The sequence below is a fragment of the Fringilla coelebs genome (assembly GCF_963513975.1).
Source record: "Fringilla coelebs genome assembly, chromosome: 1".
In the NCBI taxonomy this organism is placed as follows: domain Eukaryota; kingdom Metazoa; phylum Chordata; class Aves; order Passeriformes; family Fringillidae; genus Fringilla; species Fringilla coelebs.
The window spans coordinates 132,821,809-132,839,611 of NC_140028.1; the positions used below are offsets into that span (position 1 = coordinate 132,821,809).

The window sequence follows — 17,803 nt, forward strand, 5'->3', positions numbered from 1 at the left end:
CGGGAAAACCCTCTCCCATTCTCCCAGTGCCCATTTCCGCGACGCCGAAGATGCCGCTGCTGTCGCCCCGTCCTCCCTGGGCGCGCCGTGCCGGGGTTCCCCGCGCCCGCTGTGTAGGACACCGCCCTGCCACGTCCCGCAGCCCCGGCGGAAACCTGCCAGCCTCTGGGGACTCAGCCACAGCACAAGCTACCGCCCACCCTCCGCGCCCCGCCGGCCGAGCGGCCCCGCTCACCGCCTTTGTGTCCGCGGCCGCCGCCCCTTCCCCGCGGACGGGGCGGGCCGGGGCGGGTCCGCGGGGCGGGTTCGCGGCGCCCATAAGAAGGGCCCTGGCCGCAACCACCGCCCTTCTTCGCCGCACACCCTGGTCGTCCCGCTCCGCTCCCGGATTACAAAGCCCGCCCCGCCGTCACTATGAGCATCAGCACGAAAAACTCCTCGTACCGGCGTATGTTCGGCGGGGGCAGCCGCCCCAGCACCGGCACCCGCTATATCACGTCCAGCAGCCGGTACTCGCTGGGCAGCGCCCTGCGGCCCAGCAGCGCCCGGTACGTGTCCGCCTCGCCCGGCGGCATGTACGCCACCAAGACGACGTCGGTGCGGCTGCGGAGCAGCATGCCGCCCATGCGGCTCCACGACTCCGTGGACTTCTCTCTGGCCGACGCCATCAACACGGAGTTCAAGGCGAACCGCACCAATGAGAAGGTTGAGCTGCAGGAGCTTAATGACCGCTTCGCCAACTACATCGACAAGGTGCGCTTTCTGGAGCAGCAAAACAAGATCTTGCTGGCCGAGCTGGAACAGCTCAAGGGCAAGGGCACGTCCCGCCTGGGCGACCTTTACGAGGAGGAGATGCGGGAGCTGCGGCGACAGGTGGATCAGCTCACCAACGACAAGGCACGAGTGGAAGTGGAGCGGGACAATCTCGCCGACGACATCATGCGGCTGCGGGAGAAGTGAGTGTGCCTGGGGAAGGCGGGTTCGGGCTGCCGCCGTGTCCCGCTGCCTCCTCGCCGCCCTGTCCCCTGGCGCGGAGGCAGCCCCGGAGCATCCCGAGCGGTACCGGGCGGGCGGGAGGCTGCGCGGGGGGATTTGGGGGATCCCCGCTCCCTCCTCACCGCCGTCTTGCCCCTTCTAGGTTGCAGGAGGAGATGCTTCAGAGGGAGGAGGCCGAGAACACCCTTCAGTCCTTCAGACAGGTTAGCGGTGGTGGAGGAGGGAGGGGCCCGAGGAGCCTGGGGCGGAGGGTGGGAGTGCAGGAGTTTGCTTTCCTTGCACAAAGAGGTTCCGTCAGTTCTCACGCAAGCCCTCCATGTTTTCTTTAGGGGGATGCTGCAGTCTGAGGGGAGGGGAGGTAAACTATTGTCCTGCTTTATCCAAGTCTAGCCCGTTTTACAAAAAACACCCCAACGTGGAATCACTTTCCGATCCAATAAAAGTGAAAGGGGGCCATCTGCTCGCTTGGCTGAAGGGTATTAATGGTTTCTATGGGATTCACCGTGGAATGCAGATACAGGCATTATGGCAAGTGTGGTGGCAGCAGATTGAAATAATAGATCCCTTTGTGTCGGAGGGGAGGGCGCAGTGGGCTGCATTCTTCCTAAATGTGTAATGGTGCGGGAATATTTCTAGCGAAATGTGTCTATTATGGGCCAGTTTTTGTACAAAACAGAACTCCTTTTTGATGAATCACTGGTCAGTGCATTACTGGGCAACAGTTTCAAATTTAAAGTTTTTTATGTGGGTGTTGTCTGCTGACAAGAAGTAGACGATATGTTCCTTGGGGCGAGGTCACGGGATTGAGCTTGCCTCCTCTGGGTGTCCATTAAGAACATGAAATTTAATCCTCTGTAAAACAAAGATGTTAGCCTAGGAAACAAGTTATGTTAGAGTTTAGTCTTTGTAGGATGCCATGATGTTATCCAGATAAAGTAAATCTACATGACAACCAGAAACAACTGTGCAAACAGTGTTCTAAAATTCTTAAGCTCAAGTTTTCACTTGTGTAAAACCAGCTTTCAACTTAGATTAAGCCCTGTTTGGACTAAGAGATATTTAGGAATGTGCCTTTTCAAAACAAGGTCTCTTCCCTAAAACTCCTGGTGTAAAACAGCATTGCTAGCATTCTTTCAGACTGGAAGTGACTGCCCTTATCACCAGGCAGCTGGGTACAGGCTGACTTTGTCCCAGAGCTCTTCATAGGCATTAACAGAAGTCACTGTTCAGGAAATCAGCACTTGATTGTTAGTGTTTCCCTGGGAAAGGCTTTTGACTGCAGTATATTTAGAGTCCTTGAAGGACAGCAGGTGTGCTCAAGAGATAGTGTGGGGAAACTGAAACACCTACTCCCATTCAGAGCCTGGGAATTCAGTCTCCACTGGCATTCAGGGGACAGAAGTTTTAAACAACAGTCTTGAGATACTGCCTTAATTTAAGCTTATGGTTTGGTTGGGTTTTTTTTATGAGTGCTAAGACAATTTACTGTAGTGTGAAGTTCTATGAAGGAGCATTTAACTTAAGTTTTAGGGAACCTCATCTACTCTGATTCATTGCTGAATTCAGTTGAAGGATCAATTGACTTAAGGCTTTTACAGGATCTTTAATATTTAATTGTGCACTTTAGGCATGTCTGTATTTCAATCCAGTTGTATCTTATGGAGGCTCTGGGCTTTAAAGTGAGCTTGTGCATGCCCCACACTCGTTATCCAGCTCTTCCCTGTATTTGGAAAGGGGTCACTCAGAAGCTCAGCCTACAGCAGATGTGTGCATGCAGGACAGTCAGAATTGGATTCATTTAGCCTCCTAAGCTGTAGCTTGTGCATAAGAAATGCAAATAATTGTCTATGGAAACTCTACACTAAATCCACTCATGACATAACTGGTGCATGCTGTTGTGCTTGATTTGAACATCAGTCATACCTATTTTTTCCTTACTGGCAAGGATGGAGTTAACCTGTAGGTTTTGAAACCTAAATCTCTTTCAGTGCAAGTTTTGTTCTTTTGAAAGTGAAATTAAATTCACAGAACACTGAAGCTGAGATATCCTGTTGTGCTTTCCATTTTAAAACAATGCACAGCTTTCTATTAAATCATTATATTTTTCCGCTGGAAAGTTGTATAGTTGTATGGATTTGGATCACTTCAGCAAATGCTTTGCTGTTCTGATCTATCATCAAAGATACTTTTTACTTGATGGAGCAGTTATGTACTTCAGTATTTTAAAATAAAGAACAAATATCTGAACTTTAGCTTTTATTTCCAAAAGCTGCCCATTTCAGAGACTGTCCAGCTCATATGTACTGAATTTCAATTTATTTCTTCTGGACAAAGATTTGATTTTACTCCTGCGCTGAGGGGTGTCCTGCATAAACCATATGTAAAAGTTCAGTGAGGACTTTCCTTTTGAGGCAGGACAAGTATCACAGTGAGAAAGTTACTGTAGCTTTGCCAGCTAGTCTAGCAACAAGGAATAGGTTCTGAACCTGTGGCAAGCCTAACAGGTCAGGTCCTGGCTAACATGAGGTTTGTCTAAAGTAAACATGGATGCTCAACCCTGCAAAGTGTGTGGCTTGCATTGAAGAAGCTCCTAGGATAAAATCAGCATGTATTCCAACTGTGTGTATCTATGACTTGGACTTGTTTGTTCAGGCTACAAGTAGCCAATTCATTTATGTGGTTCTCAACACATCTGGGAACTGCTGAAATACTGAATTTTAGTGATAGGGAATACATAAATGATAGCATGTAGTAAAGTACATGCCACATATTTTAAGTGTCTTGAGTTTAAATTGCTTTCAATGTACTACAAGGTCCTAAAATCCTGTAGCTATTCAGTTGTCATTAAAAAAAATAGCCTTCAGGGTGAAGATTTCTGTAAAATCCTCTAGAAAATCTTTGGTTCTCTGGCCAGTTATGTAAACATGTTGGGTCATAGCCATGTAATTTTCTGCCAGAATGATCATGAGGGGTTTGGGGGGAAGGAGAACAAATTAATTAGGAAATTCTTTCTCTGAACTGAAAAACAGAGCTGATATGAACTGTGGGTGTTAAACTGGAATTGATAGAAAAGTTATGGAATGATGCATGAAAGGGGTATTTTGCTGGAAAAAGTAAACAGAATAATTCTTCTGGAGCAAGGACCTTGCCCCAGAGTAGGAGTGATCCAAGGAAAGGCTTTCTAGGAGTCTAAAGAAAGCACTCCTTATTTCAAAGGTGCCATAATAAAGAGAGCTGCTGATTAGGAATGCTTATGCTTTTGGCAATCCAAAATAGCTTTGGAGTAAGCTGTGAGAACCTGATATGTTAATACCCTGTGAGCACAAGCATGTGGCTGTGTATGTAACTAGTGTGAAAGGAACAATCTTCCCCTTTGCAAACTAAATGCCTTACACATTCAAAATGTAAGAAGTTGCCAATCAATATTTAGTCTTATATTTTTGAACTAATTCAAGTTGTTCCCTTGTAACATTCATGACGTGTCTTCTGTTATGCTCAAAAAAATGAATTTTTTCTGTTGATTAAGACTATCTCTGTGCAGCAAAAGGTGGAGCCTTTGCCAGCAACTGCGAGGGTGTAGGCAATGATGAGTAGCTCAGTTTGTGTTTATGCTCACACCTTCTTTTTCTCAAGGGAGATCTGTTGACCTGCATTGTGAATACTGCAGTTCTTACACATACCTCACCAGCTTTACAAGTATGCTTTAAAAGTGTGGTCTGTGTACCTAAGGGGCCGTGTGCTTTTTCACCTAGCAGTCCATAAGTTAAGCCCACTGATAGCCCTGACACCATGTCATGTGTTGCACTTTTAAGCCCCACTGAAAAGAGTGTAAGTTTGCAAAGTGCAACTCTTTGTCAGTGTAGTCAAGCTAGAAGCACTTACTGCAGACTTCTGACTCAAGTACTCAGAGGATTTACACCCACTATGATCTGTGTGCTCTTGATCATGCTTAGCAGCATGTCAGCAAAGATATAATCAACACAGGTGGTAGAGTTTTCAAATTCACAAGAAAGGTTCATATCTAAGGTTTAAGGCTAAGATGGCAAAAAGGTTTTTTACAGCTTTTGATTTCCTGTTGTCTTGCCAAAAAGCTCAGATGTAGCATCAGCCTGTATGCTGCTGAACTTGCTGTAAGAGACTTCTCTACATCCCTTTTGTAAGCTTATGAATTGTTCTTCTCTCTTGTCAGGATGTTGACAATGCCTCCCTGGCACGTCTTGATCTTGAGCGCAAAGTTGAGTCCCTGCAAGAGGAGATTGTCTTCTTGAAGAAACTTCATGATGAGGTAAGCTGAGAAATGAGGTCTGTGTTTAGATGCAGACTGTCTAGCAAGGAAGCTCTTTGCTGGTACTGTCCCAGAGTCCCCACCTGTGTATGATCTGAGTGCTTTTGTGCAGTAATGTTGAGTGTCTGCTTCTCTCTAAGGAAATCCGAGAATTGCAGGCCCAACTCCAGGAACAGCACATCCAAATTGATATGGATGTTTCTAAGCCTGACCTTACTGCTGCCCTGCGTGATGTTCGCCAACAGTATGAAAGTGTTGCTGCTAAGAATCTTCAGGAGGCTGAAGAGTGGTACAAGTCCAAAGTAAGTAAAATGCATCAGGCATGGAACTAATTCTGTGCTGTACAGCTTTGCTGTAGCACTTGTTGTTCCCTCTGTCTCTGTAATGGACATTAACATACCCATGACACAAAGTCTTTTTTTAAATCCCAGTCTGGGAAGGGTACAACTGGAAACATAACTACAGTAGCAAAGTAATGGGTGCACACTGGGAGTCTTTCTTGTCCTGGAGAAATTAGTAAAAAGATGGGAAATGTACAGGGCAGGAAAACAAGTATAAAAGTTTGCTATGAATTCTAATATAACATTTAGAAATAGAGGGACACTTTAATACTAATATTTAAGCATTTCAGGGGCTAACCCTTGTAATACCTCCACTTGTCCTCAACTGCTGTGTCCACAGAAGGCCTGTTTCACCATTTCTGTTGAAGTCTTATGCTAACCAGACTGGGGTTTTCCAGTTTGCAGATCTCTCTGAAGCTGCTAACAGGAACAACGATGCCCTGCGCCAGGCCAAGCAGGAGGCCAATGAGTACCGCAGACAGATCCAGTCGCTCACCTGCGAAGTCGATGCTCTTAAGGGAAGCGTAAGTAGAAGACAGTAGTTGTTCTTCTTCATTGCAGCTTTAAGCACTGCACTGCAGTTAATTGTTCATTTGGATGTGAATGCAGGTAATCTGCCATGCAATTCAGCAGCTTATTAATACTTTTTGAAAAGGATGCTGTGGGCTCAATTTGTGTGTATGCACAACAGTGGACTGGCTAGATTGATACACTGAATCAGTCTTAAGCTGTAAACAATAAGTTCATTCTCTCACTATAATAGTCACTATTTAGCACTTTCTGAAAGCATTCATACCTTGTCTGTCAGGTACAGATAAAGTTGTAAAAAAAACCTGGAGGAGCAGTGAAAGGTGCATATTTTGCTGTTGCTAAAACATGACTCCTTTAAAGATGGGATTGAAATGGATGTGACAGTGTTTAGCACACCTGCAAATCTCCTCTACTAAGGAGTGCCTGCATGCTGACTTGAACTGCATGTGTTGGGCTTACTGTAAAGGATGGCTTTGCCACCTGGTACAACAAATATGTGGCACACCTCACACTGCAGAATAACTCTCCTTGACTCTGCAAAAGGAAGATAAGGACATGACAAACTTGGGACATGCCTAGGCATTTTCAGAAAGGATGCTAATGTAACACAATTCTCCTTCTTTAAAATGTTAAGGGTTTCGAGGGTGGGGAAGAGTCACTGAACTGCAGTAGTGCTTGATTTCACTATTCTCTTCCAGAATGAGTCCCTGGAGCGCCAGATGCGTGAAATGGAGGAGAATTTTGCTGTTGAAGCTGCTAACTACCAAGACACTATTGGGCGTCTGCAGGATGAGATTCAGAACATGAAGGAAGAAATGGCTCGCCATCTCCGCGAGTACCAGGACCTGCTGAATGTAAAGATGGCTCTTGATATTGAAATTGCCACCTACAGAAAACTGCTGGAGGGTGAAGAGAGCAGGTAATCACATACAAACACTTTTCTAAAGCCAGAAATTATTAGAAGATACTTTATACTCATATCTGATTTTATCCATTTTTTTTTTCCTTCAGGATTAACATGCCTATTCCAACCTTTGCTGCTTTGAACCTGAGAGGTAAGGTGCTTCTGCTATTTCAGTTTAGGCAGTTGCTCTATGATTACCCTGAGGGTTCTGAATAGTTCCTTTTATGCTGGTTTTTGAACTTGTATAAGTGCAGTTGGTTGTGAATACTCTTGTTGGATCCAAGTACAGTATTTGCAACTACTTAACCTTGGATGGTAGCAACTCCTTTGTTCCTGGACACATATTTTTAAATATTGGTACATAGCAAGTAATTAGTTTGGATACCTGCTGAAAGTGCTTTAAGGGGCACAGAGAGAAAAATGGAGAAGACCTGGCTTATTCAGAGCAGGAGACTTCTTTGTATACTAAATTGGGATTCTGAAAGTAGACACTAAAATCTGTTACACCTCATTTCTTTGAGGAGGCACTTCATCTAGACTATTGGTAATAATACATCTTCTTCTGCAGAAACCAACATTGAGTCTCAGCCAATGGTTGACACTCACTCAAAGAGAACACTTCTAATTAAGACCGTCGAAACTAGAGATGGACAGGTTGGTGGTAACTTTAATTTTATTTCTATCACAGCTGGTAACCTTAAATTCTTAAGCTTGCCTACTGCTTACTGCAGCTTGAATGTGGTAGTAAGTATTGAGTAGAACAGCAACTGGCATTCCAAGCTGTGTGAACATACAGGTATAGCAAACAGGTTTCTCTGGAAAAAAAAAATCAAAATTCATCCAATAGTAAAACTTTAAGTTGGTGACTGTTACCTGTGTATTGAGTATTTAAGTTAGCTGAGTTAGCCAATTTCCTTAGGAAAACATGTGACACTAAACAGAGATACTTAACTCGCTTAGGATAAGATGCTGTTTTTGGTGTAAGTAAATAAAACTTGAATGGTTTCTGTATGCTATTTACAAACTAGAATTTCTCATAAGCGAGAGCTGATACTCGTTCACATTTTGGATGTTTCACTTCTAATTCTTAAAAAACCCACAAAAATCTTCCTACTAAAACTTAATGCAAGTGTTTCTGTTTTTCATTAGGTTATTAATGAAACTTCCCAGCATCATGATGACTTGGAGTAAAGCTGAAGTGAAGATGCATACTTACTAAAGGAGAAATTCTTACCAGCAAGATTGAAAAAGTCCATGTCTTAAAGGAAGAAACAGCTTTCAAGTGCCTTTCTGCAGTTTTTCCATGAGCGCAAGATGATTATGCTAGGAAATAGGTCTTAGATCTTGCAAACTGACTCTCCCTGAAGGATTAGAGTTTACAATGGAGTCTAGTTTACAAATAGCAATATCTTGTGCTGCAATACTGTTTTTAAGTATCTGAATTCAATAAAACTGCTTTTTCCAGCACAGTATGAGCAACCTGTCGCTACTTCAATAAATCTTTGGAAAATGGCTCTTGATGTGTTCTAATTTGTTAAACTTCATGACTTTCTGGAAAGCCATAACAACATAATGCTGGAATTATTATACGGTTGACATCTTTAGTACTGGCTGTGTGGAATGCTGTTTTTTCAGTTTAACTAGATAAACTGTCTTACTTATTTACTGCTTAGGTTTTGGAACCAATTAAAATGGATTATAACTGGCAGATGCATAATGTATTATGATATCACTTGAATAAAATATGATACTTCAAGCTAATAAATATTAATCTTGCTTCCATATACTAGTTAATGCAGTTACTAAATGTCAGAATGCCTGAAGTAACTTAAAACTTGGCTTTATAAAACATAGTACTTATGTAGCAGAGAAATAGTTCATGTGAGCCCTTATCTCAGACAGCACCTTGCAGAGTTAACAGCTGACTTGGTGCATTAACTTATTTTTCCAGGAAAAACTAGTTCCCAAAGACTTGTTGGTATTACAGAAACTACATGAAGGCTTTGGCTGGAGTGGGGGTTAGGAGAGACTAACTTGCCCTTTTGCTGACAATTCTAGTATTTAAACCCCTTTCAAAACAGGAGAGCCACCATGCTTGGTGTTGTCTGCTGAACATCAGTGTGAATGCAGCAGAATGGGAACAAGGAAGTTCTATTCTGCTTTGCCATAGTCTTCCAGGAGCCAGTAGTGGAAAAGTTGATGTCCTCTCTGAACGCTTAAGTTTTCTTCTGCAGAGCAACATACTTCTCAAATTTAAACACGATAAAGAACCACAGCAGAGCCCCATGAAAGTAGCTACTATGTTCTGCATTACTTCTGCAAAGTCTTCTTCCTGTAAACTTCTACTGAGATACAGATTTTCTGGAATGAGGAACTGCAAACTGAAATTTTTCAGTTACTATTATAGTGTTCAGGGTAAGGGTAGAACTTCCATGTTGTACCGATATAATAGATATTTGGGAATCAATCTCTTAGAAAAACTTACCTCCATCCAATAGGGATGCAAACAATTTACTCCTTCTCCACCCTTATTCTTACCTTTGCTCAAGCATGTGACTAACTGGATGTAGTGTAGGTATTGGAGGTGGGGTGGAGGCAGTAGGAGGCTGCTTTTCACTTGGGGTGTGCTGAAGCCCTCTGCAGCTCCAACACACAGGTGCTTTCTGTGCTTCCCAAGAGAAAAGTCCTGCAGCTGGTCCAGTGTTTGTTCTGGTGACTCCCATCATGCAAAAAGGGACAGAAGTGACACTGATGAGAGGGCCTGGACACAAGCCTGAGCCACAGCTTTTTCCTCAGCAAAGCAGAACAGATTCAACCTGGTCCACCATATGGTGGGTAGGATAGTCTCACTAGAAACTGAGAGTGAACCCAGCCTGTTTCATGTTGCAGAGATTACAGACACCAGGTTTTCTACTACCTTTCAACATTCTGACTGATTTAAAAAAGCATAAATTAGCTTTCATGGGAAGTGATATCTTTCTGTGCTAATAACAGCTCTGGGCATGTGTAATATCTAATTTTGAGCACTATATAGGCATAAGCGTTGACAACATTTCAGGACAAGTGGAATAAGGGACTGATGTCCTGCCTGTTGCAGACTACTTCAGTCTTTCTCTGGATCTAGTTATTGAAAAAGTTGAGCCAATGCTAAATATAATCTCTGGTCCCTAAAGCAATGTCAGAGCCCTGGCTGGTGGCATCTGGCAGTCTATGGGTAGGAGATGGTGAGTACTCTTGGTGACTGTGGGCAGAGACCCACAGCACAATGTGCTTTTTGAAATGCACATTGACCTCTGGAGCTGTGAAAGTCTTTCAGAAATTGCTTCCGCTCTGCCACCAGCTACCTGGCTCAGTGTTTTCTCTTTGATGATTTCACTCAGTAGATAAAAGAACTGCCTGTATCAAGTACTGACTGCAGCAAAGGAGTTATTCCTGGCTCTTCAGTGTTTAGGGTTACTCAGAACACAGAGAAGCGTGTGACAGAGCTCTCAGTCCTGAAATAAATAGGAAAATAAATAAAAATAAATAACCCTAGTTGCTAAGGGGATAAGAAAATTGCAGGAAACCTCAAAAACCTGCACCCCTGTGAGAGCAAGAGCACCCTTATAGTGGAAATGAGAGTGGACAGTGGCTGTGTATCTTCTCAGTGTTTGATCTAGGGGCACCAGCCTTATGCTCATATATAATTACTGAAAGCTCCTTAGTGCTGAGCCAGCAGCTGACCTCAGAACTGTATTTCACATTCCAGTAACTGCAGGCAGCAGCTGCACGGAGTGAGGCAGCCCCCATTAATGGCCAGGCACTTGTCCTGCCCCCCCCAATGAGCCCCACGAAGCTGCTCCTGTGAGCTTACACAGGGAGTGCCTCCAAATAGGTGAGCTGTTCCCACAGTCAACACTAATAATTCTCCAGATGACTGAGAATCCTCATATTTAATTTGTTTTCCTCATGTAGCCAGAACCTTGTTTTCCCTTTTTTTTTTTTAAATAATCTTGCAAAACCACAGAAACTGTTAGCAGAGACTCCATATTCCAAGCCACTGGGAACATGTAGCTAATGCAGTTCTTCTGTCATCCAGTCGGTCTGTTTTAGTACACAGCAAACATTTTTTTTCCCTCTCTCCATCCCTCCCTCTTTTTTTCTCCTCTCCTCTCCTCTCCTCTCCTCTCCTCTCCTCTCCTCTCCTCTCCTCTCCTCTCCTCTCCTCTCCTCTCCTCTCCTCTCCTCTCCTCTCCTCTCCTCTCCTCTCCTCTCCTCTCCTCTCCTCTCCTCTCCTCTCCTCTCCTCTCCTCTCCTCTCCTCTCCTCTCCTCTCCTCTCCTCTCCTCTCCTCTCCTCTCCTCTCCTCTCCTCTCCTCTCCTCTCCTCTCCTCTCCTCTCCTCTCCTCTCCTCTCCTCTCCTCTCCATTTCATTGTTGGACACACTTACCTGGCTCACAGAGAGCTCACAGTTCTGTTCTTGATTTCTTCCCCTACCTGTGGCAGCTCTTTTCAGTGTTTGCACCAGTAAATGAATCTGGTGCTTTCACTGATGCTGTGCTGGGTGGGAGCATCTGCATGTTGAAGTGCATGGAGGAAATACCTACCAGACTGCTCTGAGGCTCTGAATGTTCAGCTGTGAGGTTAAACTGCTCCGGACACTTTGGCTGAAGCCTGCTGAGGGCATGGTGGAAGATGTCCATCATGGTGGTGGGGGCTGGCCTTGCTGGCCTCAGGCTGCAGGGTGCCGCCCCACAGACTGACAGGGCTCTGGGCAAAGCCACAGAAGCATCTGAGGAACTTTCAGAAAACTGCTGATAGGAAACCACTCATCCCAGCCTGTTGGGAAACTCCCCAGCTGGGGTCTGGGCCAAATCCCAGCAGTCCAGGGCAGCACCTGTGATTAGAGCACTTCCAGGGCTCTCATTCAAAGTCCTGTCTGCAGGTGCAAGGTCCCAGATGTATGTGGGTTACTGGGCACTTTGAGACTGGACTGCTCTCCCTTCAGTCAGTCATGTAAGCATATCCTGCAAGTTCTCATCGCCTTTAGGCACCCCTGGAGCATGGAGACACTTGTGGCTGACATTCCAGGGCAGTCACAGGATCCAGTGCTGTGTGGAGATCATGTCCTGCTGGAGCACACCTGGTGTTGGGAAGGACCTGCTCCTGGCCAGGACTTGCTTCTGCCAACTGCTGGAAGGGAAGGCAGCCAGAGGATATAAATCCTCATGTTTGGAGAGGATGAACAGTTGAGGGACTGGATAAAGAATTTTGCTGGTGTCCTAACAAGTATTGTAGATTTTAATTATAAAATCCTTCCACAGGGGAAGGGAAGCCTGGATACTGCCAAAAATCTGTAAGTATTTACATAGAATAGACTGCCCTAAGAGACACTTACTTGAGTGCAGTCACTCATGCAGAACTAGGAAGTGCCAAAAATAAAATTATGTCTTCAGTCTTCGTTTGGTCTCTTCATGCTTATGCATAATCCTGTGGATTTGAGCTTCAAGTTCATGAACCTTGTCTTACTGAGTACATACACCCAACAGCACTTAGGAATCACTACTGCTCACTGCTAGAGCATTTCAGATCTCCTGCATTTGTGTTTGCTGAGTTTATCTGCTTTCAAGAGTGTGAATTTTTATTTTCCTCTAGAGTACCCTCTGCTGTTCTTCATGGTCCTGTGCAACACCCCTGTAGAAGGTGAGGTATTGTGAGCCCTGTTTGAAATGTAGGCCATGGGGCACAGCAGTTAAGATCAGAAGTGGAAACCAACCTCAGGGGTCCCCACTAGGAAGGTGTTTAGCACGGCGTACTTTTAAGGCACTTACTGATTTCAGGCCTAGGTATTTTCCCGGTCTAGATTGCAGATTAAGTGCCCACAAAATGAAGTTCACACATTATGGGGTACCAGTGTAAAGCACAGTTCAAGTGAAATTCTCAGCTTCAGCCGGGAAAGCTGTAGCATGAACACAGAAAAATCAGTGTCCCCAGCAGTGCAGAGTTACCTTAGCCACAGGACTCTTCTCCTGCCTGCAGCATATCGGACATTCCACGCTCCATGTTCATGCCACGTTCCCTCCTCCTGCGCTGAGGGCAGCAGTGCTCTGCCTGACAGGGCCCCCCCAGCCCATCCAAGGCCATTCCCTAGGCCCAGCTGGCCAGAGGGAAAAGCTGCTCGTGGGCTTCCATCCACAGCAGCCAAACTCATTGCTTCTGGAAAGGGCAAGGCCACCAGCAGCCACATCTCTGCACAGGGGTGTATCATTGTTTCCCTACAAACTCCTCAGCCTGACTTTTTGGGCTGGCTTCTTTTCCGGAGATGTATTGCAGCTGTCTCCTTGTGGCGGGCGACGAGAACTGCAAGGCAAGGACACCCTGCAAGGAGCCTTCTTGTGACCTGCAGGGAGCCTTCTTGTGGCCTGCAAGGAGCCTTCTTGTGACCTGCAAGGAGCCTTCTTCTGCCTCCAGGGAGCCTTGTTCTGGCCTGCAAGGAGCCTTTCTTCTGGCCTGCAAGGAGCCTTCTTCTGGCCTGCAAGGAGCCTTCTTGTGGCCTGCGGGGAGCCTTCTTCTGCCTCCAGGGAGCCTTCTTCTGGCCTGCAGGGAGTTTTCTTGTGGCCTGCAGGGAGCCTTCTTGTGGCCTGCAAGGAGCATTCTTGTGGCCTGCAGGGAGCCTTCTTGTGGCCTGCAGGGAGCCTTCTTGTGGCCTGCAAGGAGCATTCTTGCGGCCTGCAGGGAGCCTTCTTGTGGCCTGCAAGGAGCATTCTTGTGGCCTGCAGGGAGCCTTCTTGTGGCCTACAAGGAGCCTTCTTCTGGCCTGCAAGGAGCCTTCTTGTGGCCTGCGGGGAGCCTTCTTCTGCCTCCAGGGAGCCTTCTTCTGGCCTGCAGGGAGTTTTCTTGTGGCCTGCAAGGAGCCTTCTTGTGACCTGCAGGGAGCCTTCTAGTGGCCTACAAGGAGCCTTCTTCTGGCCTGCAAAGAGCCTCCTTGTGGCCTGCAAGGAGCTTTCTTCTGGCCTGCAAGGAGCTTTCTTGTGGCTGGTGGCTCCCTGCCTCAGTGAGTGGCACAGGGCGGTGGTATGGCTGCAAAGGGAGAGGCGCTGCTTTCTCCAAGAACTGCCCTGCAGTTATTCTCTGTCACTGTCAGCGAGACAGGAAGGTGTCTCAGACTCGACAGACAGCATATAAATACATTTTCAGGATGGAGAAGTGTGGTGGGTTGAACTCGGCCAGCAGCCAAGCACCTACAGAAATGCTTGCTTGTCCTTGTCACTTCAGTGTGATGAGGGACAAAAAAGGAAGAACCAGAGTAAGAAAATTAGTGAGTGGAAATAAAGGCAGTTTAATATGTGAAGAAAAAAAAGTGGGAAAAATAAAGGCAATCACACACTATGCCCCACAACCAGACAGAGGCCCACCTGGTCTCTGAACAATGACCACCTTGGAAGCCTTTTTCTTCCTTTACCTCAGTCTTTATTGCTGATGACTGAGCTGATTGAACATGGCATTGTATGGTATGGAATATCCTGTTGGCCACTTCAGGTAATTTGTCCTAACTGTGTTCCTTTTCAATAAGTTCCTTTTCTGCCTCAGCCAGACTTGATGGGTCAGAGAGGGAAACAGAAAAAGCCTTGATGCCTTGCAAGCATTGTTCAGTCAAAACATCAGTGCACCATCAACACTGTTTCAGTCACACATCCTAAGCACAGCACCCCCAGGGTGGCTGTGAAGATAGTGAACTCCTTCTGGGCCAGACTCAGACAAGAAATTCAGATGGGGGTATGTGTTTCTGTACCTGGGAGTGGGGTGGAGGCCATATACAAGATCTGAGAATGACCCGGATTCAAAGTCTGTATTTTCCAAATTAGGGGAGGGTTTGAAGCCCAGATCTCCCAACTTAGGACACCTTGTAGAGTTTATGAGTGTCCAAGAAATGTATGAGCTAGAAGATCTCTGCCCTTTTATGCAACCAGCTTTATAATACATAGAAAAGTAACATGGGGAGGTTTTGCAGTCTGAAGAACTCCATGTGCAGACCAGATTTCCATTCACATCTCTAGCTGTTGTTTAAATACTGCAAACATACCTTGGCTCCCACCTACTGTAAACCATTGCAATTGTATTTTAAAGGTTATTTTGCAGTTGGAGATGTTAATTGCAAACATACTTTCAGCTCCAGCAGTCCTTCTTTGATGATGCTTGCTGGGACAGGTTTGCTGCTTGACTTTACCTCTCAGCTCTTAGTGCCCTACAGTTGGGTGGCTGTGGAAGTGTGTTTCTTTGTGTACTGCACAAAGTACTCTCCCTGATCCTTTAGGCTAAAAATACTGGACTGTGATCTAGGAAGGGTCTGGAGTGGAAAATTCTTGCATTGGTAGGGTATGCTTCTATCATGGCAAAATCCTGTTCAGTACTCAGCTACTCTTAAAATGAAAAAGCTTTGTCTTATATGTTAACAGAATTTCTTGTTTTTCATTTCATGCCCATTGCCTTTAGCCCTTCTCCTGAACACCACTGAGGAGAGCCTGGCTTTTTCTTTGGTATCCCTCCCACCAGGTATTTATGTGATGTAAATTGATGTGATCCCCCTGAGCCTCCTGTTCCCCAGGCCAAATAGTCACAGCTCTCTCAGCCTCCTCTGCTTGTATTTCAGGTACTCCAGGCTCTCCCTTGTCCTCATGGCCCTTCGCTCAGCTTGTTCCAGTACGTCCATTCTCTCATACTGGGGAGCCCAGCCCTGGACATGGCACTGCAGAGGGTCACCTCTGGGAAGGATCACCTCTTCCAGAAAACTTACCTTCATTGTATCAAATTTTACTGACTAGTCATTGTATCAAATTTTACTGAGTAGTCATAAAAAGGATCCATAGAAAGTGGTGGCCTGGCAGATGGGAGGGAAGTAAAGGCCAGAGCTCTACAACTACATAAGAAAAGACATTTTGGGTCAGGCCAGTGATCTGCCTGGCCTCCTACAGAGCTTTCTGGAAAAAAGGGCAAAAGAAACAGGGTTCCAATTCCTGGAACAGCCTTTATTTTAAGGCAAAGAGAAATTCAGGGGCTTTTTGAGCCAATGGCTTTATCCAGACCATTGATGAAGTTGTCTGACTTGATTTGAGTAGTTGTATATTTTTAGTTTCTAGCAGGGTGTATTTCATAATATGACAGTGTACCAGGGAAGAACATTGCCTTTTGATTATTTTATCTTTATTTTCTGATCATTTTGTGGACTTTCCAGGAGTTCTTGCGTTATGAAGCTTGATAAATAATCATCCTGTGCTCAATCCCCTCCATGTTATCCCTCATTTGACAGATTTCCCTTCCCTGCAAGTGTTCAAGGACAGGCTGGATGGGGCTCTGAACACCTGGTGTAGTGAAAGGAGTCCCTACCCACAGCAGGGAGGTTGAATCTAGACGATCTTTAAGGTCTCTTCCAACCCAAAACTTTCTGTGAGTCTATGATTCTCTACTTGCTCTCCTCCAGCACATTTGCATGTTTCAACATCTAAAGTGCCTCTCATCAGGAGGTCATCCTGTAACCATGATAATCCTCATCACTCTACTCCTCATTCTAGTTCTGCTGTGATCTATTTAAAACAAGGTGACTAAGAACATGTGATCTTCAAAACATGTGCATTGGAGCAGTGCAGAGTGACAAAACGAGAACTCCTGTTTTGTGCTCAAAGTAAGTAAAAATATCCTAGCTACTTTTTTGATCACTGCTCAGTACTGGGCTGATGTTTTCAGAATGTTATCCAAAGTGACTCAGAGATCTGTTTCCTAAGGACAAACAGCTATGAGTTATTTTTTTCTCCTACTTTGCTGTCATTGACATTAAATTTTCATTCCTCATTTGATCACCCAGTTATATAGGAACACAACACCCTTCTGCATCTTTGAGCTCAGCATTAACATTGTTTGCTCTTTTTTCTTTTGTCAACCTGCTGGACAGCCTTGGCTAGGTCCCTGGGGAATGTATTGAATGGTAAAGTCCAGTGTACAAATGCTTGTGGCAGGCCACTGACAGCTTCCTTCCACAGTTAAGGCTCTCCATTATTCCTGTTATTTCCTGCCTTATAGCTTAAAACTGGGAGAACATGACCTTTGTATCTCTTAGAAATCTGAAGTTACATAATTTTTTTTTACAAAATCTTCCATCTGCACCACCCTTACACACAAAGCTTGTACAATCCTACAGATGTTTCCACCACATCCATGAAGCCTGACTTCCCTGGGAAAAAATGTGTGTGGATCCTACCCAGCATCCAAGTAGAAACACTAGCATTGCTGATTCCTAGATTTCAGCATCGCTCCGTAGCCGCTTTTTGAGAGTGTGAAGTTATACCAAGCATTTTCTGTTCCTCTGACACCAGATGCATTGCAGTTCACAAATTAGCAGTTTCATGCTCAGTTGCTGCAGAGCTGCTTGATGGTTGCCATTCTGCCTTCTTCTTACCTGTCAGTGTATTGATTTGTTTCAAAACCTTTTCAGTTTGAGATTGTTCTTCATCTGTCTCAGGGGGCTCCTTCACCTTTTCCTTAATGAGCTATATTCATCTAGGTTTTTTCTTATTTTTGCTGAGTAATCCTTCTACTTCTTGACTATCTAACTTGAAGCTGCACTGAATTTCTGGCAGACATCATGGTTTGCATGTGCCTGAAAGTGTTTTTTATTGGCAACTTGGCACTTGAACAGGTATTTGATCCATATAATGAGAGATCTACTTTCCAACTGCCAGATTTTCCTGGGTTTCCCATTTGGTCATGACTTCTG

General features: G+C 45.1%; 1 protein-coding gene across 1 annotated transcript; it reads left to right on the top strand.

The window, feature by feature from the left end:
- Window positions 1-327: 327 nt before the first annotated feature.
- On the top strand, window positions 328-8,570 carry VIM (vimentin). Its single transcript, XM_084207190.1, has 9 exons — window positions 328-956; window positions 1,139-1,199; window positions 5,186-5,281; window positions 5,422-5,583; window positions 6,021-6,146; window positions 6,852-7,072; window positions 7,165-7,208; window positions 7,626-7,711; window positions 8,207-8,570. Exons 1-9 carry the CDS (start codon window positions 415-417, stop codon window positions 8,246-8,248), a joined length of 1,380 nt encoding a protein of 459 aa, XP_084063316.1. The 5' UTR covers window positions 328-414; the 3' UTR covers window positions 8,249-8,570.
- Window positions 8,571-17,803: the final 9,233 nt, after the last annotated feature.

What these genes read in the sequence shown, in the direction of transcription:
- VIM (XM_084207190.1), top strand. Translation starts at nt 415, where the DNA reads ATGAGCATCAGCACGAAAAACTCCTCGTACCGGCGTATGTTCGGCGGG. An exon ending in ATCATGCGGCTGCGGGAGAA is followed by an intron (nt 957 to 1,138) that starts GTGAGTGTGCCT and finishes TGCCCCTTCTAG; the next exon opens with GTTGCAGGAGGAGATGCTTC. An exon ending in CTGGAGGGTGAAGAGAGCAG is followed by an intron (nt 7,073 to 7,164) that starts GTAATCACATAC and finishes TTTTTCCTTCAG; the next exon opens with GATTAACATGCCTATTCCAA.